The following is a 20138-nucleotide window of genomic DNA, read 5'->3' as shown; positions in this document are numbered from 1 at the left end:
TGGTTCATTCAGTGCTTGGTGCATCATCTGGGGGGACCTCTTCTGGAGCAGTCTGAAGTGTTTTTATGGGTGGGTTCGGAGTGTGTTTTTTGGTTCGGGCTCAGTCGGGGTACAGCTTATCCCTATGGCCTTCGCCTTGGTGTTAACCAATAGCAAAGCTGGTTAGAGGGCAGAGCACGTACAAAATAGAAATAGTAGTTCCCCGGATGTAACTCCAGTTCTATGAGTACGTGTGAAGCTCTCTAACTAGGTTATATAGGTCGAGGGCACTGGGTGCCTGCTAACCCCAGATTGGGCGGTGAATGTAAAGATCTTTTTTTCAGGGTGCCTCAGAGGGTAAACCAATAGCTAGTTAGAGGTTAGCTAAGCACGTACTCATAGAACTGGAGTTACATCCAGGTAACTACTATTTCAATCCGTTTATGTCCAAACAATGTCCATGTTCTTTCCCCCATAACCGGATAATAATTACAACACTAACTAATGTTAAATGTAATTTCAAATGTATCTAAATAGTCAAACTTTTTCTTTTTCTCCCGACTTTTTGAGCCTTCATCTCCCTTACTTGCTCGTTGAAATCTCAACTCCCAGCAGAAAGACATCACTAAATAAGGTCGGAAGCGTGTGGTCGACAGCGCACATTTGATTACTGTGATGCTCGTGCATTAGTGCGATATGTAAGGAAAAACAGAAGAGCAACTCGTCCTCAGGTGACTGAGAATGTCAATGCAGGATGTGATCAGACTGTGTCAGCAAGAGCAGTCCATCGACAATTACATAGAGAGGGCTTATAGCAGGGTTGTGGTGCATAACCCGCTTATTACAAAGATAAATGCACATTTGAGAGTTCAGTGGTGCAAAAACCATAGGCACTGGTCTACAGAGATGTGGAAATAAGCAATATGGTCAGATTAGTCATCTTTCACCATGTTCTCAACAAGTGGACGAGTGCATGTGTGGCGTACACCAATAAAACAGTAAAGGCCTGAAAGCCTGAACCCCACAGTGAGGGGATCTGGCTGTGGCTCTGTTATGCTGTGGGGGGCATGTTGCTGACATGGTTTGGGTCCACTTGACCCCTTAGGGGGAAGGATCACTGCAAATCAATACAAAGGGCCTTCACAGTCACCAGATCTGTAAAGATTAATTTAATATGCATTTTTGGAAATTATCAAATTCTCAATAAGAGAAACAGGAAAAAGGAAAATAGAAGCAGAAAAAGTAATAGACTTATTTAACCAGTATGGGGGAGAAGTATGCAGCAGGGTTTATGGGTCATGTGAAGTAGGCTATACATGATGTGATATGACATGATGTGATTACTAAGAAAGTGATTTAAGGTGGCATGCCATAACAGCTCCAAAAACAAATTAAATTGTTTTGTTTATGAAGAATGAAATAAAACACTATATGCACTAATACATAGACCTAAATGTCAACTATAATTCTGAAAAAGAGACTGTGTTGGCCCTCAGGTTCACCTCAGCATTAAATGCCAGGTCTTTAATTACCAACCACAGACTAACAAGAAAACCTTTTGCTCCACTCATCACACGCAATGTTGTCTCCATGAGTGGGAGGCAGACACTACAGTACATCGCCTTTGGGTCTCCTCATAAATGCATATACAATAAAATCTGATGCAGCTGCATTCCACAGTGGTTATAAGATGACACAGCATACAGGAACATGGAGGAGAATCCAGGATCAGCATGCTGCTACTAGCATAGTTATTGGCCCTTAGCCAGTTCTAAGCTAAGAAAACTTGCAGCAATGAGATTGTATTTGTGTGGTGGTGTAGGCTAGGCTGTACACCTGGATGAACTTCATCAGTATGAACACAAGCAACGGCATCATAGGTACACCTAGAGTCAGCAACAAGAGGAAAACTGTTGTGAATCGATTTTAGGTCACGATGAAGTTTGTGGCTTACTTCACACTCCTCACCTCCGCAGTTCAAGCAGGTCTGCTGAGAAAAAGACAAAGTTGCCCGCAGGTTTGCGATGCCTCTCATTGCCCTGTCCCGCCGCAGGCCTGTTACTACGGGCAGGTCAGGGATGGATGCGGCTGCTGCGTGGTGTGCGCGGCCGGGGAGGGTGAAGTCTGCGGGGAGCGGAGCGGTGGCGGCCTGTCCTGCGGTGACGGGCTGCGGTGCGACTCTGACACGGGGAAGCTCGGTAGGCTCCACAGCTCGTGCGTGTGCGCCTCCCCCGGCCCGGTGTGCGGCAGCGACGGCAGGACTTACCCCAGCATCTGCCGCCTGAGGGCCGCGAACAGGAGAGCCGAGCTCGGTGAGACCCCCCCGGTCATTTTGATCCAGAGTGGTTGGTGTGATTCAGGTGAGTTGTGTGATTAACTTTCATTCTTTCGTTTAATGGAAAATATTTACCTGACCAGTGTTACTGAAGTTGTATTTAATAAAGTTGAAACTTGCCTGTGAAAAATAATGATAAGTAGCCTAAGTAAGCCTAAAACTTAATATTCATAATTTTGCAATCTTATTTACTAGAAAACAAACAAACAAACAAACAAAAAAAATTCTAAAAATAATTCAACATAGGCTATACATTTCTGAATTCCTGAAGGTATCTGCTTTCTTTATGTGAACAAATGAAGAGTGTATTATATTTTTACAAATCATGGCTCACCATTTAGTTGTAGTTGACACAAAACTATTTTTCAGTGACATGTTTGGTAATTTCGGACACAGTTTCATTAGTGCAGGCCCTTGCTTTCACACTAATGACATATTTCAAAGAATATTTTAAACTGATTACTTGTTTTTCCTAACCTTAAATATATGTCTAAGGTTACTTGATGTTATCTATTAGCCTATTATGATGTGTTAGCTTAATGGATTATTACATCAATAGATAGGCTTAGGCTCTACGGGCTAGGCTATTATGTTAAAGTGCAGCATGTTTTCAATTCAATTAAATTTTATTTATATAGCACCAATTCATAACAGAAGTTGTCTCATTGCACTTTTCCTATAGAGCAGGTCTAGACCGTACGCTTTATAATATTATTTACAGAGACCCAACAAATCCCACCATGAGCAAGCATTTGGCGACAGTGGCAAGAAAAAACTTCCTTTAAGAGGGCAGAAACCTTGGACAGAACCAGACTTAATGGTGGGTTGCCTTGCCGCTGCCTTGTTAGGTTTGCGGGGGGGGGGCACATGATAGTAACGTGACCAGGGTTATACCATCTGTTGTTGACCAGCACAACAAGCCTGCCGCCTCTCTGCCTACCACTCCCGGTGTGATCCCTTTCGGCCCGAACCGTCTGAAAGCCGCTGATGGAAACGTTATGATCCGGGATATCCTGGTGTAGCCATGTCTCTGAGAAGCACATCGAACTACACTCACGGAACTCCATCTGACTCCCGGCTAACGCCGTTAGCTCGTCCATTTTATTTGCCAGTGATCTCATGTTGCCCATGACAAGAGAAGGCAGACACGGCTTAAATCTCTTGTTCTTAAGTCTCTTTTGTCTGGACCCCTCTCTCTTCCCTCGCCGCTTCATTCCACTTCTGCATCCTTGATGTGCCCTCCTCCAGATCTCAGTGGGGACATCGGTTGTCCTAATTGTGTCTATTCTTTTTTAAAATATGCTTCTTATGAGTATCTCAGTGTTATGGAAGTGCAACAAAAAATTGCTGGAGTTCCCCTTTTAACCTAAGCTATTCTGTTGGTGCTCTTGTGGCCTAACAGACTGTGGCTCTTTAATTTGACTTGAGAAGCTAATAAGCCATTCTGGAGACTGTGAAAGACTCTTGGATGAAAAGGATATATATCTGGAAAATTTGTCTTCCCAGAAAGCTTTGCTATTGTGTGCTACCAGTCTTCTGCATATTCATGCTCAGATGAGCAACAAGACAAAATGCAGTCACACATTCTCCAGTGATGGTGTTTAATTCTCCTGAGGGAATCCCAGCACCACGCTGCTGTGCAAATATATTCCCTTCATTTTTCCATCCTGTGCTATCTATTTTCATAATCTGCAGTTTCTTATCATAGCCATCCACAGAGGAGAGAGAATTCATCATACTTTAGACCCTCTATGGCTCTACAAGCAGGTATGCAAAAGCTCACAGACATACAATATATAGGGAGCCATAAAATATAAAATAAATAGTAAATAAGAAACAGAAACATCCCTGTTAGGAGGTGTTTTCTTTTAATGAAGCCTGGTTACTAGTCATATAGCCATATGAAGGGAAACTGTGTGACCACTGAAATAGGCCAGGATGTGACCAAAATGAACTGAGCTGTGTGTAAAGCTATACGGGAGGTAAAGGTTTTATGTAAAAAGCTACCTTTCTTTTTCCAATGTAAATTATAATGTGGAGCTGTGATAGAGAAGATCGATTCATCCCCACCTAATAAGATTTACCCTGTTTGCCCACATAAAACTTGTTGTGTCTATCCACATTGCAAGTGGAGATTCCCTGCTACTATAAAACAATATAGCAAACAGAAAATACATAGCAACATGACCAATAATATAAAGTGAGCAAGTGAGTTAGGAAGACAGGTATACAGTCAATACATGTTGGTCTTGTTTCTAATGATCCAGCGGGTACTTTTTGATTTTAAACTTTTTTTCTACCACAACAAAGCAGTATGGCTTGATGTTCTGGGGACCCTAGTTGCCTTTTTTGTAAAGAACCAAACCATATTTCATGATTTAAAGTTGAAGATTGTGTAGGTGTCTAGACCAGAATGAGGATATACAGTATTTGGTTAAAAAAGTTTATACGACTATATGTAGCCAGTTTAACAAGGGGGTTATGTGATGGGCTATTTCTGGGTCGGGACCAGTAACTTCCTGGAGTCTGGTTGCCTGGCAACTGGTCCTGGCCAAGAAATAGTCGAGCACATACAGTAACCCCTTGTAAAAATCCATTGTTGTTTTCACTCTGTATGGATTTTTTAAAAAGAGATACATGGATTAAAAAAGAGAGAGATTTAACGTGTTAGTTAGTGAGCTTTAGAGGTGCTGGTAGGTGGATTTTGTTACCTTTGGACAGAGCCAGGCTAGCTGTTTCCCCTTGTTTCCAGTCTTTATGCTAAGCTAACTAGCTTCTGGCTGTTTGCATTCACCGCACAGATATGACAGTGGTATCAGTCTTCTCATCTAACTCTCGGCAAGAAAGCGAATAAGCAATACCTATATCTTTAAAATTGTTATAACACCTTGCCCACACTGGCTGTGTAGTGAAAGCAGCACTCTGTAGTGTCTCAACAGGATATAATGACTTTTTAAAAAAGTAATTATCTCACATTTCTTTCTATCTCGTAGCTGTTATCTGAAAGTCACTTTACTGCCACTGGCCTTTTCTAAAAAGACATTTAGTCCAGTATCCCTAGAATTTACTTTAATATTGGACAATTACGACCATTGCAATTTACGTTAAATACTAACATTCACTCCCAGTGCAGGAAGTAGTGTGCCTTTAACGACGAAAGTGTTATTGAGGTCTGAGAGTGGAAGGTGGAAAAAACAGCGAGGCTTAAAAAACATACAGAGATATGAAGACATAACATACATTGTCACTGTGTAATTAAAGTTACTGTCTGTATGTATGTCTTATAAATAAAGTCGATTGTGTTCTATAGTTATGTGACACTAATGTTTTTTACAATCATAATAATGTCCTACAGCAAAAAGCCCAGAGTGTAAATCCTTATGGACTAACAGCTGCCATCTCTGTGATGGCACAATATTGTATAAAAAAATAATGTGATTGATACATAATGCATGTAGGTATGTATATTTTAGCATGCTGATTGGTTTCTGTTCTTTTATTGGGTTTGTAGTAGAATGCATGCTAATTACATGTGTCAGAATTTATGTGACCTTCAGCCACCGCTCGCCTCATCAAATCCACCAAAACAGGTTTACATTAAAGGGTCAGTTCACCCAAAATGCAATAACTATATGAATGAGAAAAACCTAAACCCATGTAACCCATGCTACCAGTGTAGAGAAGGTAAGATGAGGACAATGTGGTCTGTCAAGAGGCCTGTCAGTATATTTCATCACTTTCCATTGCTGCTCAGTAACCAGGGTGATCAGGAAACAGACAAGCCAAAAATGTTGGCATATCTACAGCTACTCCGTCTGCTTGATGCAAGATGTGTGTGTATGTGTGAGAGAGAGAGAGAGAGAGAGAGAGAGAGAGAGAGAGAGAGAGAGAGAGAGAGAGAGCGCATCCACCACTAATCTATGCTCCCCAGCATCCACCATAACACTACACAGAAACTGCTCGTACATTGAACCACTGATTGTGTCCCTATTGACTGTTTTGATTACTCCTATTAACTGAGATATTTTCATTGCATTATTGCAATCAGTATTTAATTATGTTGAAAGCCTTGTTTTTTTCTCATCCATCTTTGGTAAAGCTTGGGGAAACAATATTTAGTCTGCAATTCACTATTTTCCAGCTTTATTTATAGGTCTTATTTTTCTCCATAGAGAGCTGGGGTCAAAGAACTCTCAACTTTCTAATTTTACTGAAAAATATTATATTACTGTATTTGTATATTTATATTATTATAAAATGCTCTTTGCAAAATGATAGAATTGACCATGAATGTGCTCTAACCTAGTGGTTAAGAAAAGGAAGAGGTAAAATGAAAAAATCATCTTAAGAGGTTCTTAAAAAACTTAATATATAACATTTCTTCCCTCTGTAAGTAGGCTACCTTCACCACAAACATGCCACAAGCCGAATACTTTATATTATAATATCAAAATATTTTATATCATGCATTGTTTACATCCATGTTTGCTAGCTTACACTCTTCTTCACTGCCTTTGTTGGTGTACTACTATGTTTCTTAGTGCATTACTAACACCGCTATTCCACTGTCGACCAGTGGAACAGCGCTAAACATGCTTGAGCACATGCATGTGCAAAAAACTGGAGACCCACTCACAAAAACATTGCTCCATAGCACTACTAGTGGCCAAAAACTCCACAGGGTACCTTTAAGTGCAACAAGTTCAGCAAGATATCACTAATTAAAAATGTGCTCCATCTATGGTTGAGCAGACCATTATAGAGTTAAAACATGTAACCCTTTTTGAAATAACACATCTGTGATGGAAATGTTGAATCTAGTGCGTGATCTGCATTGTGTCCTATAAGGAGATTTACACTTGTTTTACAATTTGGAGACTCAATAGTGGATTAGATGACATGTCAAGTATAAATGGTATTCATCTGATGGATGATCCACAGTTGCACAAGTTGGCATAGCTGTACAGTGAAATTGAGAGGATAGTGAAAGCTACAGGATCTCCCTGCCAACAGAGAGCATACTGTTGATTTGCTAGTAGAGCTCTCTGACAGGCAAAATAGTTGGTGTTCTGCCACAGTAGCTCTTGGCAATGGACACACTGTCATTTGCATTGAAGGCTGTTTCTGCAAAGACAAGTTCATTTGTGCAACTCTGTAAACACAGCATCAGTCAGAATGTGGTGGCTTCAGGAGAGGGATTGCGTGTTTGCTTAGAGAGCAGAGGAGGAGAACTTTGGAGACATTATCGGGTAAGAGCCCTTAGGTGACATAAACACAGGTGTCCACAGCAGGCTGCATTTGTAATAAAACCTAATTGCTTAAACTGTTGAGGTTGACCTTCCATTTCCTCTTGTAGGCACTTAAGCCTTTAACTCTTTTGATATCAGATTTAAAAAAAACAGCTAAACTGTATAAGTGGTGGCAAGGTAGCAGAGATGGGACAGACTGTACTATAATCTGATCTTTGTTTTTATGAAGAGGTTTGTTTGTGCTTGCAGTTAGTCCATGATCTCAAAGAAATCAACAACCATAAAAGCTTGCAGCAGAGCAACCATGTGCCACTAGTTGCCTGAGAAGACGTGTGAGTCGTGCTCTGAAAATGCAGCCTAGTATTTTACTCATGTGACACTCCGTCTAACCTAAGGGGACAGAGACAGGCAGGTTAAATTAAAAAAAAAAAAAAAAGTTTATAGTGTCCACTATTCGTCAACAGGTAGTCAGCAAAAGGGATAAAGAAGCAGGCGGGCAAAACAAGTAACAAGAATGCCAGACAAATACACAACAGACACAATAGATCAGTGGCTGGTATATTACAGTATGCTGGGGAGCTGATTAAGAGATTGGGAACAGGCGTACAGGTGGGTGTGGGTGTGATGGCTGAAGGTGGGAAACACTGAGAACTACTGCAGAGCAGGGAGGGACCAGCAGGCCGTGAAAAGAGAGCGGTAATGACTGGTAAACTGACAACAGGGAAGAATACAGTATACAAGCAATGTTATAGACTACTCCACTGATGTAGCATTGCATTGGACTCACATGGATGGACAGTTTTTTTTTTTTTTAAAGGTTCAAAATTGAGCGGACGACCAACCGATCGACACTGCCATCCTTAGAGCCACGCCGCTAGCATGGCAAAAAATAGTTTGAATATTTTTTTTTCTATTTTACAGATTTAATCCATCACATTTTAGAGAAACTGAGTAGCCTAACCTGTCATCTATTATCCTGTGTCCTCAAAGGAATCCAACATCCAGGAAGTATGCGCTACAAGTTCAACTTCATTGCAGATGTGGTGGATAAGATTGTCCCAGCTGTGGTGCATCTGGAGCTTTTCCAAAAGTAAAACTAACTGAAGCAAGAAAATTAAAACTCCTTCAATACTCAAGTTCCCACAGATACAAAATTATGTTTTCCTTTTGCCTTTTCTCTTGCCAGAGTGCCATTTTCCAGTGAAGAGGTCTCTGTGTCAAGTGGCTCTGGGTTTATAGTGTCAGAGGACGGCTGGATCATCACCAATGCTCACGTACTCACCAACAAACAGCGGATAAAGGTTGAGCTTAAAAACGGTTTGCAGTACGACGCTACAGTCAAGGACGTGGACCAAAATATGGACATCGCACTCATCAAAATTACAGCAGATGTGAGCGCCCACTGTTTGCCCTCAGCTCCCCAAGGGCCTTCGACTAAATTCTGTCTTGTGTTTTCCTCTGGCCTGGCAGCTTGTCATCAGCAACTAACATCAAAGTGTATTAATCCTGCACACATATTCCATGGAGAAAGTCAACAAGGGCCTTTGCCCACCAAAAGTAGACTCTATTCCTTAACATAGTTAATTTGTCATCTGAATTCCTCTGGGGTGGTATTTGGTCATGTCTCGTAAATTCGAAGCCTCAGGTAGTTTTTTGTGTATTTGCGAGTGCTGAATAAAACATGTCACTGCTCAGACATGCTCTCACACAACCAGCTGCTTTGTATGGTAGTGGGGACTCTACTCCCAACCACTTCAGTCAGACTCCACTCGGCATGAAGCACATGATTAACATTTTTAGTACTGATCTGAATACAAGAATACCTCAAGATCACAAGGAGTAAACCAGAAGAATCACTGTATTTGACTGCTCTATAGGTGAAGGAATTTGTCTTAAAACAACCAGGGAGTGGTGACAGCTTTACACAATCTCTCTGTGTTACATTTCTTGTAGGAGCTCTAAAGCTTGCCTAAAAGGCAAATTTCGCATAAGGCTCCATGCCCCGGGAGATGTGGCTATACATTTGGCTGAGCATTACAATCCACCCCAGAGATAAATGGCCTCAGCCTGGAATAAGAGGAGGCAGGCAGAGACAGGCTAAGGCTTATTTTAGTTTGGTTTATACCCAACAAATCCCATGTTAGAGTCACATAAATTGGTGCTCATACAAGAAACAAGAAGAAGCAATGAAGACTAAGAAGGAAACCTGGTGATTTAATAACCTACTAATCATGTAACAATGACAAAATTGAGTGTTTTGTTTTGATGTCAAAAGTTTAGTGGTTACACACACGTCCTAGAGACTTGATGGAAATATGGAGATTTTATAAGACTCAGGAACATAAGTTAGACTCACAGGTTAGGTACGTGAGGACACATCAGAGAAAAACAAAAAGTACAACTATTTTCTCATTTAAAGTTCCACAATCATTTTGTCAGAATTTCACTGATGGAAGAAAATCTTATTAAAAGAGTACTCCACTGATTTAGCATTGCACTCATGATGGACAGCTTTAAAAAAAGGATCAAAATCGATGCAGCAGAACCAGAGATATCATCTTTATTATTACACACATTCTGTTTCCTTGTCAAAACTTGGCGCCTTTATATTATCTTATTACCCATAATGCAACTCGACTGCCGACAGTCTGTCGGTAAGCTCACTTCTTTCTAACTCCACCCCCCCAGATTTCTTTCATTTTCAAACTCGTAGTCTTCAGCCCCACCATACGCTGACTCAACTGACATCACTTGAGGACATTTGCCAGACTTCACACAGCTCCCTCTGGAGCCACAACAGGCTTTATACAACTTTGTTCACATATGCAGTAGTACTCCCCAACACCTGTAAACAGACTTAGCTGTGTACAATCAGTGGAGTTCCCCTTCAATGGGCAGGGTTAAACAAACAACAGTTCCATAAACGCTTTGTAGTCCTACAACCCACGTGTATTCAAGCTGTAGGTTTCTCCACCCAATACTTTTTCTGTCACCACAAAGTTTTATCTAGAGGTGCTAAGTCAAAGGGAACTGCGCTGCAGATTCTGGAAGACTTATTTGGTTTCTATCCAAAAGGCTTCCTTCTGAAGAAGCCGGTGAAAGGTCTTGAAGAATTGAAAGCAAGCAAGTCTATTGGAATTCTATGGGAGCTGTGAATAGACAAGAACTTCTTGGCTCTTCTAAAAAAACACAGCTTTTAGTGACAGTCAAGCCCTACAATACTTAGCAGAGGGCCAGCTGTATGTAGCCTCATTGATCTTCTGTTGAATCTATACTATACCATAGTTACTGTATCTAGGAGGGCTAGTTAGCCTGCTGACCTTAAATAATCTTACAATGCCAAGGTCAACTAATGAATGAAATATTGACATTATTTTCATAATAGTTCAATTCATAAAATGGAGTTATCTTTCTCTGTGGGTTGTCATGTCCCTTTGTGCCTTGCTGCAGAGTCCCCTGCCTGTGCTTCGTCTCGGCCAGTCCTCAGACCTGCGTCCTGGTGAGTTTGTGATGGCAGTGGGAAGCCCTTTCTCCCTGCAGAACACCGTCACCACCGGCATTATCAGCACTGCCCAGCGCAACGGCCTGGAGCTGGGCTTTAAGGACTCTGACATGGACTACATCCAAACTGACGCCATCATTAATGTCAGTGACACCACAATTAGCATTACAAACACAATCATTTCCTTTCTTGGTTCTGCATTTCACGTCATCTGTCTTGACAGTTTTTGTTCTACTTTAACAATGAGTAAGAAAATGTTTTTGTTGCTCTGTTGTTTCACAGTACGGCAACTCTGGTGGACCGCTTGTCAATTTGGTAAGAGGATTTATAGTGCTATATCACATGAAAAGGGATAATACCAATCCATTTGCATATTTGTTATGCTTTCTGCTATGTAGGCGATCTCTCTTGTTTTATTTATGACAGTGAGGACTGAGGTCATGATTTTGTTTTATTTAATACCCAAAGTCTCCAGTCTGCTCCCTCAGGTTCAAGATTAAGCTTCCCTCACAGTATTTTAGGACAAGACCTGATTATGGAGGCTTTTGCATTGTTACTATGGAATAAAATCATACAGATGGTACATTAATTTATCAAGGTGCTGCCACCAGCTTCCTTTCTCAAAAAATCCAGGTCTTTCTAAAGGAAAATAGTATATTTTATAGATAGTCCTTCACTGTGAAAACACAGATAAGTGACTACAAAAACACTTAAGACCATAATCTCATGACTCTCCTTCCATTCTGTGTTTAACAGGATGGAGATGTAATAGGCATAAATACTCTGAAGGTGGCAGCAGGAATCTCTTTTGCCATCCCTGCGGACAGAATACGCCAGTTCCTTGTTGAATCCTACAACAGACAAGTCAACGGTGAGCAGGATCTAATGTTGGTGTTGTCGATATCGTCACAGTCTCAAGGAATTACTATATGATCTCTTTCATTAATTCAAATAATTAATGTATTCATTCGTTCATTCATTTGCCTTTAGGAAATACAGGACAAAAAAAGAAATACATAGGCGTCCGGATGCTCCAGCTTTCACCATCGTAAGTAAACATCAGAAGAACCAACTTCCATTCATTCATTTTAGGGAAGCCATCCATGTTTAACAATGGCTCTGTGAGGTTGTACCATGGATGTATTAGAAGAACTGGATATCGGACTACAAGACGCCACCCATTAATTTCAATGGAAATTGCTCATGAGCGCATAAGCCAAAAACATTTTTTAGCATCTGGATTTGCTTCTGCGTTATGTGGCCCACTGCACATGACACTGACTGACGACATCAACACAAAATGATATTGCTTTTCTAGGCTTGGAAAGTTTCACAAATATATAAAACCTTCATGGTTAAAAAAATAATAATACAAAGTAATCATTGACCTTGTTTGCAGTTGGAGGTGTCCTATCAGCAGTTTTACAGGCGTCTCTTTTATAGTGCTCTATGTGGAAAATGCTTTTTGGGCCTCAGGATTTTTTTGCTGCAGTACCGTGAACGGCCACAAATTGGCTGCAAAGCTGAGTGGCACCGGAGTATCCAGCTCTCCTAATACATCCATGGGCTGTACTATGCGCTGGTGCTGTGAGCTACATGCTACCGTCAGCATGCTAACATCCTCACAGGGACAATGCTAACATGCTAATGTTTAGCAGGCATGATGCTAACTATGTTCACCATCATACTTTAGCATGTTAGCATGCTAAAATTTGCCAATTACCACCAAACACAAGCTACAGCTGAGGCTGATGGGAAAGTCATTAGTTTTGCAGGTATTTGGTCATAAACCAAAGTATTAGACACTTATTAGGCCTGATGGCGCTAGATTTTGGTAAAAATCAGGGGATCATCAAAGTCATTAGGATTCATCCTCTGGGGACCATGAATGTACGTATTTCAGTCGCGGACCGACCTACATTACCATCCCTAGAGCCATTTAAATTTTCTTTTTTTTTATATTGTGATGCTTTGCAATGTACAATATTATCCCGTTAGAAGTTTAGAGAAACTTTGCATTAGCCAACATATATCATTTTGATACATTTTTGAGTTGTCTCAGTTGGTATAGACTGTTTCAAAGTTTAATCCATCTTTGTCTCCATTTGTCCAGTTTGATCCAGGATCTCAAGGAGCATGAGGGTGAATTTCCAGATGTGAGCTCAGGGGTTTACATTTATGAGGTAATACCTGGAACAGCTGCATCCAGGTAAGAGTCAAGGTACGATCTTGTCTACTATGTGGTGTGAAATCCCATCCCATTCAGCTCACAATTTCACAAGAAGGACAAAATATAACAGCATGCAGTATGTTTGTTATTCATATTGGCGTCTTCTCACTTCTCATTTGATGGATGTAAAATTGATTGACATTATACTGTGCTGTTTCTTGTATTTTGAATGTTCTCTTAGGCACGAATACAATTTATGAGTGGTCCAGACCTGTCGTAGGAGTCACATGCAATTAGTTAATTAGTTTTTTTCACTAATGGATTTCATTACTTTGAAGCTATTTTGAGTTTGAAAATCCTATATAAAATACACTTTATAATCATGTTGACATTATCCTGTTTGACTCTGCAATTCGAATTATAATATAATTCTAAATTTATTCAGAAAGCCTAACGATATCATCATTTAAATTGACTATTGATGCTATTGTATAACACTACAATATCAATATGAACATCTCAAACTGCAAAACATCTTAAATTATGCACTAATTGAAGGTTAATTTGTCTCTCTATAGAATAATGTCAACTGGAAGTGTAAGCTTTTGGATGCCTTAGAGCGTCAGGCCCAGGGAAGAGAGCGTGTCTTTAGTAAGCATGCTGATATTGGCAGCGACAGATAAATGGTTGTTGTCACGGTTTAGATTACCACGGGCTGTGTTTCTACGAATGTGTAATTTGTTAGAGTCGCAACTCCGCAGACAGACACGCCGATCCAACCCTATTCCCCTTAAATCCACTGCTGACGCTGTTAAAAATGATAGACTTTCCTTTATGGATCTCCGAAAACAGGACTTGCTCTCTCTGAACTCGTAAAGTTCTTCTTCGATGTAATTTTCATGAATGAACACTTCCTGACGTAAGGGGCAGGACGCATAGCCTTATATGGTATTATTGAGGCGTTGATTATGCTAATTTACAATTCTCATGAATATGCACTCACAGAAGGCATTCATCATGTTTACACAGGTAATTTTCACAGTTATTTGAAGTTAGGAGCGTTTGCTGAATCTGACGTGGCACACTCGTACGAGCCCACTGTACGAAAAAAAGTAAGAGGAAGTTAAGATAAGAATACGAAAATGTTCTTGCAAGATGACCATTGTTTTGGTCGTACAGCCCGCCCACAACTTTACTGTCTTGGTTCAGTCTCACTGCTGTCATCACCTTGTTTCCAGCCGCAGCAGGCAGCTTTTTTCAGCAAGCACTGTGGAGCATTTACCAGTCAAGTCAGATATCTTTCACATGAGTTGGCCACAACATTGACAGCACTGTAAAAAGTTGTTATGGTGGACGTGTTAGCAAAACATTGCCTATTAACACATCCAGCAGACACAGCAACATTAGCATTCATTTGGATTCGTGTTTCAGTTTACGGAACTGAAACCGGTTTTGCATTATTTTCTGTGTCTTATGTGCGCCGGCGGACCAGGAACGGTTGATTCATGAAGTTTAAATGAGGAGTTAACCTAAATAAGGTGGCAGCTGATTGGAGGGAGATCGCCAGGGAGCTGGATGTTTCTAGTATGAAGATTTATTTTTGTGTGTTTTCTGTCAGGATGCTCAGCAGAGCTTGCTAGCTTGCAGTAAAGAAAACATTTAAATATCACAATATAAAACGTGTTTTCTGTTTAAAACGTAGGCCTACTAACATAACTAGTTAGCAAGTACTCACCATCTTTTACTTGAGTGGTTAACGTCTCCAGTCTGATCTCGAGCGCACAGCTGACAACAGACAACAGACTTGCATATTTAACAGATTCAGCGTGGACAGAGAGCGTCCAATGTTACGCGATGCGATCTGATAGTTGGATGCTTGCATTCAGTTAGGACATGGTGTACAGGCCTCAAGTTGACTCTTGCATCCGCAAGTGACGTGCTAATAATGTTAACGGTTGTGATGACAGAATCGATGAGTTGGGATGAATTTGTCAAAAAATAGAAAAGTTGACTCGCATTTTTAACAGAGTGGACATCTAAATATTTCTTCATGAGTGTCGGTTCAAAGGCTGTATGTTTGATATGCCAAGCTGAACCTGTTTTCCCGACAAATGACCATTAAGTGCTTCACACATTTCCCAATGCTGACTACCCTGGATTAAATTACTAAATTACATGGGTACTGTCATTCATAAATATCTCACAGTTAATTCAATTAATTCTCATAGGTTAATTACACAGTTACAAGAGTAAAACAGAAAATGATTTAATGTATCCATGTGTAAGACAATGTGTTTGTTCATAAATAGTAAATATTAATCTAATCTTTTCTTCATTCAGTGATGCAGGTCTATACTGCAATGGTATTAAAGTTTGAGTTTGCTACATCAGTAAAAACAGTTACACAAGAAATAACTGAAGAAAGAACAGAAAAAATGTATTCATGTATACTGTATATTCATGAATATGACAATGTATTTGTTCATAATTAGTGGTTGTGAATATTCATATTTTCTTCATTCAGTGATGCAGGTATGTACTCTAATGGTAAATATGAATAAGTCATATTAATTGAGAATTGTAAAGCAGTCTGCCTTGAGTCCATGTTTATAACATAATGCAATGTGTTTCATCAGTGACCTATCCAGTGGTGCATATCAGACAATTGGAAAGATGTAGGCTAATTTAAAAATGAATTTTGCATTTAAGTGAATTGTTTTAAGTAATCTTTGCATTGTAATCTCAGAGTACACCAGATTGACACAATACAGCTGTAAAAAAGTCAACATTTTCTTACAGAAAGTTCTTGTTTTTTCTAACAAGGACCGCCTGCGTACTCGCTTGGATTCGCGGGGTCTCACTGCACTCCTCATGTGAATAGACAGACAGACACGCACTCTGCGAGTAAACACCAAGCGCTCTATGCGTGGTAACCAGAGAAACTGCTTCTGTGCACTACTGTATCCCGGCCGGTACAACTGTTTTTTTCTTTATAGCCTAGATTAAGTAATACATAACTAATACATAGCATTCCCTGATACATTCAGTCTTGCGCCGGTGCTCTGCCATGCGAAAGCCCTCCTGTTTATGAAGCCTATATATATCAGGGAACTCACAAACGGCAAGGATCAGTCCCTCGTCCACTGATTTGCACGGCGACCTGCGTGTCGCGTAGAAAAAAGTTCAAGACAATTCAACTCTGGCAGCGAGTGTGCGTGAGACGAACATGACCTGCAACGGTTTCACGGGATCACGCCCGCTTGTCACTCCGCCTGTCAGATTGCCCGCACCTCCCTACCTGCCCGCTCACCTCTCATTGAAAATTAATTACCAGGCACGTCAATCGCTCCCCGTGTGAAAAGACCTTAAAGCAATCTGTCATGTCTACCAAATTCATATAGTTTAACATAATTCAGCACTATATGTTTCATGTTTCAGTTCAGTGTCCAATGTGTGGGCCTTTGCTTACTTTATTTAAGTCAGTATGGCCCTCTGGAAAAAAAATGTCGCTAACTTGATGAGCAGTAGTGTACAGTGGGTTTATTAGAGGTTTTTAGCTCTACAGCTATCTGCTGTGACTGTAAATAATGTTAGTGAGCTGGAAAACTAACATATATACTGTATATGTATATACATATATACTGTATACCTAATTCTCTGTGGGTTCATCACTAAGAGCAACGGCTTTCACATTACACATTAGTCATTTGATCCATTGTGCAGTGCAGTTTTAATATTATCAGTCTTTCCACTGGATTTCAGTCTGTGTTGTACATATATTGTTGCAGAGACTTTCCCACCCTAGCAGGAATATTTAGGAATGAATCTGTACAGGTTTTCATATTTCTTGTTTCTGTGGTTTCAGTCCAAAACATATAAGCATCACTATTAACCTTACAAAAAACAGGAGTCCAACCCTAATTGACACATGCACATGTCACTATTATTCTCAACTGTCAACCTAAAATGTTGGCTCTTGCAGAAAGCATTGTTAAAAGATTAAATATGTCTTTTTCCCATTGGTGTAAGTTTCAAATTAAGATAACCGCACTAGTGAGTTGTTTTTTTATTAGAAAGCGTTACCTGGAGCTCTATGATGCACAGTACGAGCTTGTTTAAGCACTAGGTTTTACAAAATGCAGCTGCAGTGCTGTGAACTGACATTTGGAGTTCTCTGGATATTTTCCGAGGTGTGGAATAAGAGCATCCCTGCAGTTCTCAAGGCTGCAGACTGAACTGTTGTCTGGTTGCTCATTATACTTGTGCTTCCCACAGGCAAAACTCTGACATCTTTCTCTTAGTGAAGACAGGATCTCTCTCTCCGACTCTTTAGGCTCTCTATATTCTTAATAGTCCAACACCGCCTCCTGTGACATTGAAGACTGAAGCTTTGAACAGCATACATCAGTAGTCTAACATACAACCAGTACAGCAGAGGAGTTTACCTTGACAATGTTGAACTGTCCACTATATGACTCCTTGCAACCAGGGCTGGACTGGCCATCTGGCAGACCAGGCACTTTCCTGGTGGCCCGACGTGCCTCTTTTTTTGTCTGACCGGCCCATAAAACAGGTAGATCGGCCCATTGTTTTTTTTTTCTTGACACTGGCTGGCGCAATCGCATATTTGAACCTGAGTGCAATTATTCAAAAACAAGAGCGAGAGAGATACATCTTTGATTACGCACCAGTGTGGCGAGTGAGTTGCCGGGTGCCGGCTCACTGTGGTTGAATTCTAACTTTATCTGGGCCCCGCCCCGTTCCCATCTTAGTTATGGGGTGACATCACATGGATAACTAGGAGTGAAACAAGATGGACAAATAAAAAGAGAAAAAACATAAAGGTACCTAATCATCTCAGCCTAGTAAGTCCGAAGGCACTGGCAGCAGAGAGGAGCGAGAGCAGCCCAGTGAGCCCAGCGATACCAGTTCAACTGTTAGTCAAGGTTCTGCAGCTGAAGCGGTAAGACAGAAGACAATAGGGATAAGATAAGCAAGGTTTGGGTTTGGCTGGCTGTTTATTTAGTTATATCTGGTGCCTTTTGTTGAAACATGTTCAACTTTTCATAAAGTCGATGCGCTCGTCAGTGTCACTTTTCGTGAACCAACCAATCACAGCCTGGATGGGGTGGGAGCAAACTTTAAATGCGGAACTCGTTGTTATGCATGAATGGTTATGATTATTGACAAGTTAGGACCAAATTAGAGACAAACCATTTTTCTTGCACAAGGATTTAATGAAGGAACAAATGGTGAGTCAAAAAGTCCAGGGCCATTTTTCATTATTTTCCCAGTCCAGCCCTGCTTGCACCCCCACTATTGTCTGATGAATTTAATCTTTAATCTTACTCAACAGTCTAGTGTGTAGGCCTATTGTCAATCAGTCTGCATAAGATCATCAGCAAGAGTAAATGCCTCAAATGTAAATGTCAAGCAGTGCAGTGCATTATAAATCCATGACCCCACCGCTTCCTTTGCTTACTTTGTTTCTTGAGGGGGAAGGAACCCGACACAGGAACAGACTTGTCTAAAGGTCAAGCATGTTTTCCTTACAGCGTAAGATCTACCCAGCAAGGTTGGGTCTGTTTTAGTAAAGCTTTATGTGTTAGTGATTCAAGGTGTCGTTTTCTCCACAGCGCTGGCATGATCGATCATGACGTCATCATCGGCATCAACGGGTGGCCCGTCCACACCACGCAGGAAGTGAGCGAAGCCATCCAGAGTGGCACCACGCTTTCAGTAGTGGTGAAACGAAAGGATAAGGATGTTACGCTAACTATCATTCCTGAAGAGACTGACTGATACTACTGACTATAAATGTCTGCCATTAAAAAAGAAATGTAAATGTACTATATTGTACCTACCGCAGGTAAAACAGTTGGTGATGTGCCCTGCATTACTTGGTCTATTTTGTGTTTACGAGAGCAAGGAAGCTCAAGAGACTGGCATCAGAAAATGTTTCAGTGATCTAAAATGTCAAGGTGAATACACCATATTTTGTCACTTCTTCAGAATGAAAGCAAGGGCTTCTTTCTAGAGCCACCATTTTACAAAAATGTTCAACAATCATAGAGGAAGAAATCATCAAAGGTAAAGATACAAATTTTTACACCCATGACATGAAGCAACAAGACATGTCATGTTCTGACCATAGACTATATATAAAGATGGACGACAGGTCTCCACTTCCTCCCACTGTACAAAAATGAAGCCAAAATATCCCGGATATAGGAGCTGCCATCTTGCGCTGGTGACGTCATTTGGAGCCAGAGTCTGCGCAATAGTGATCGGGGTTGGAGCCGCGGTATCGAGGTCCAGCCCATACACCCGGCCGACTCAATCGTAAGCCAGCCTCAGCTGTCAATCATGACGTGAAACCCCATTTTTATAGCATCAAATAACTAATTAGAACCAAACTTATCAGAAAAATGAACACCTGAACAAACATCAGCGTGATAAGAACTACCTAAAATGACAGAATTCATTTTTGGGAAAAATGTATTTGACGTGTACATTGATTTTTTTAGCTTGGCTCATGTCCCATCCGCTAACATTGAGGGGGCGGGGTTTATGACCTATACGGCAGCCAGCCACCAGGGGGCGATCGAAATGTTTTGGCTTCACTTTTGGGGAGCTGTCATGTCGTCCATCTCTATATACAGTCTATGGTTCCGACTGAGGCAGCAAGCCACAGTTGTAAACACACCCCAGTAACAAAGCTACATTTGAATGACCATACAAACTATTTTAATGAAGGAAATTAATGACTGAAGTTAAATTAGACAAAACAGGTGTGTACACCAAAGAAATGAACTGTAACATTTGCCACAAAATAACTCCTGGAATACAATGATCACCACAAACTGGTTAAAGGGTTAAAGGGTCATTTCACCCAAATACATG

General features: G+C 40.7%; 1 protein-coding gene across 4 annotated transcripts; it reads left to right on the top strand.

Moving 5' to 3' along the window:
* Positions 1-1860: 1860 nt before the first annotated feature.
* On the top strand, positions 1861-19508 carry htra4 (HtrA serine peptidase 4). Of its 4 annotated transcripts, XM_044196508.1 has the most exons (10): positions 1861-2339; positions 8554-8653; positions 8750-8954; positions 11014-11208; positions 11348-11380; positions 11822-11936; positions 12056-12113; positions 13179-13274; positions 18731-18768; positions 18872-19013. In XM_044196508.1, the coding sequence occupies exons 1-10, from the start codon at positions 1916-1918 to the stop codon at positions 18880-18882; spliced, it is 1275 nt and encodes a 424-aa protein (XP_044052443.1). In that variant the 5' UTR covers positions 1861-1915; the 3' UTR covers positions 18883-19013. The 4 variants fall into 4 exon arrangements, with proteins under 4 accessions (XP_044052443.1, XP_044052442.1, XP_044052444.1 ...); XM_044196507.1 differs by lacking the exon at positions 18731-18768 and having other exon boundaries at positions 18872-19508; XM_044196509.1 differs by lacking the exon at positions 18731-18768 and having other exon boundaries at positions 13179-13286; positions 18872-18999.
* Positions 19509-20138: the final 630 nt, after the last annotated feature.

The sequence above is a fragment of the Siniperca chuatsi genome, linkage group LG5 (assembly GCF_020085105.1).
Source record: "Siniperca chuatsi isolate FFG_IHB_CAS linkage group LG5, ASM2008510v1, whole genome shotgun sequence".
Lineage (NCBI taxonomy): Eukaryota > Metazoa > Chordata > Actinopteri > Centrarchiformes > Sinipercidae > Siniperca > Siniperca chuatsi.
The sequence above is the reverse complement of the archived record's forward strand: the minus strand, read 5'-3'. Positions and strand labels throughout refer to the sequence as shown.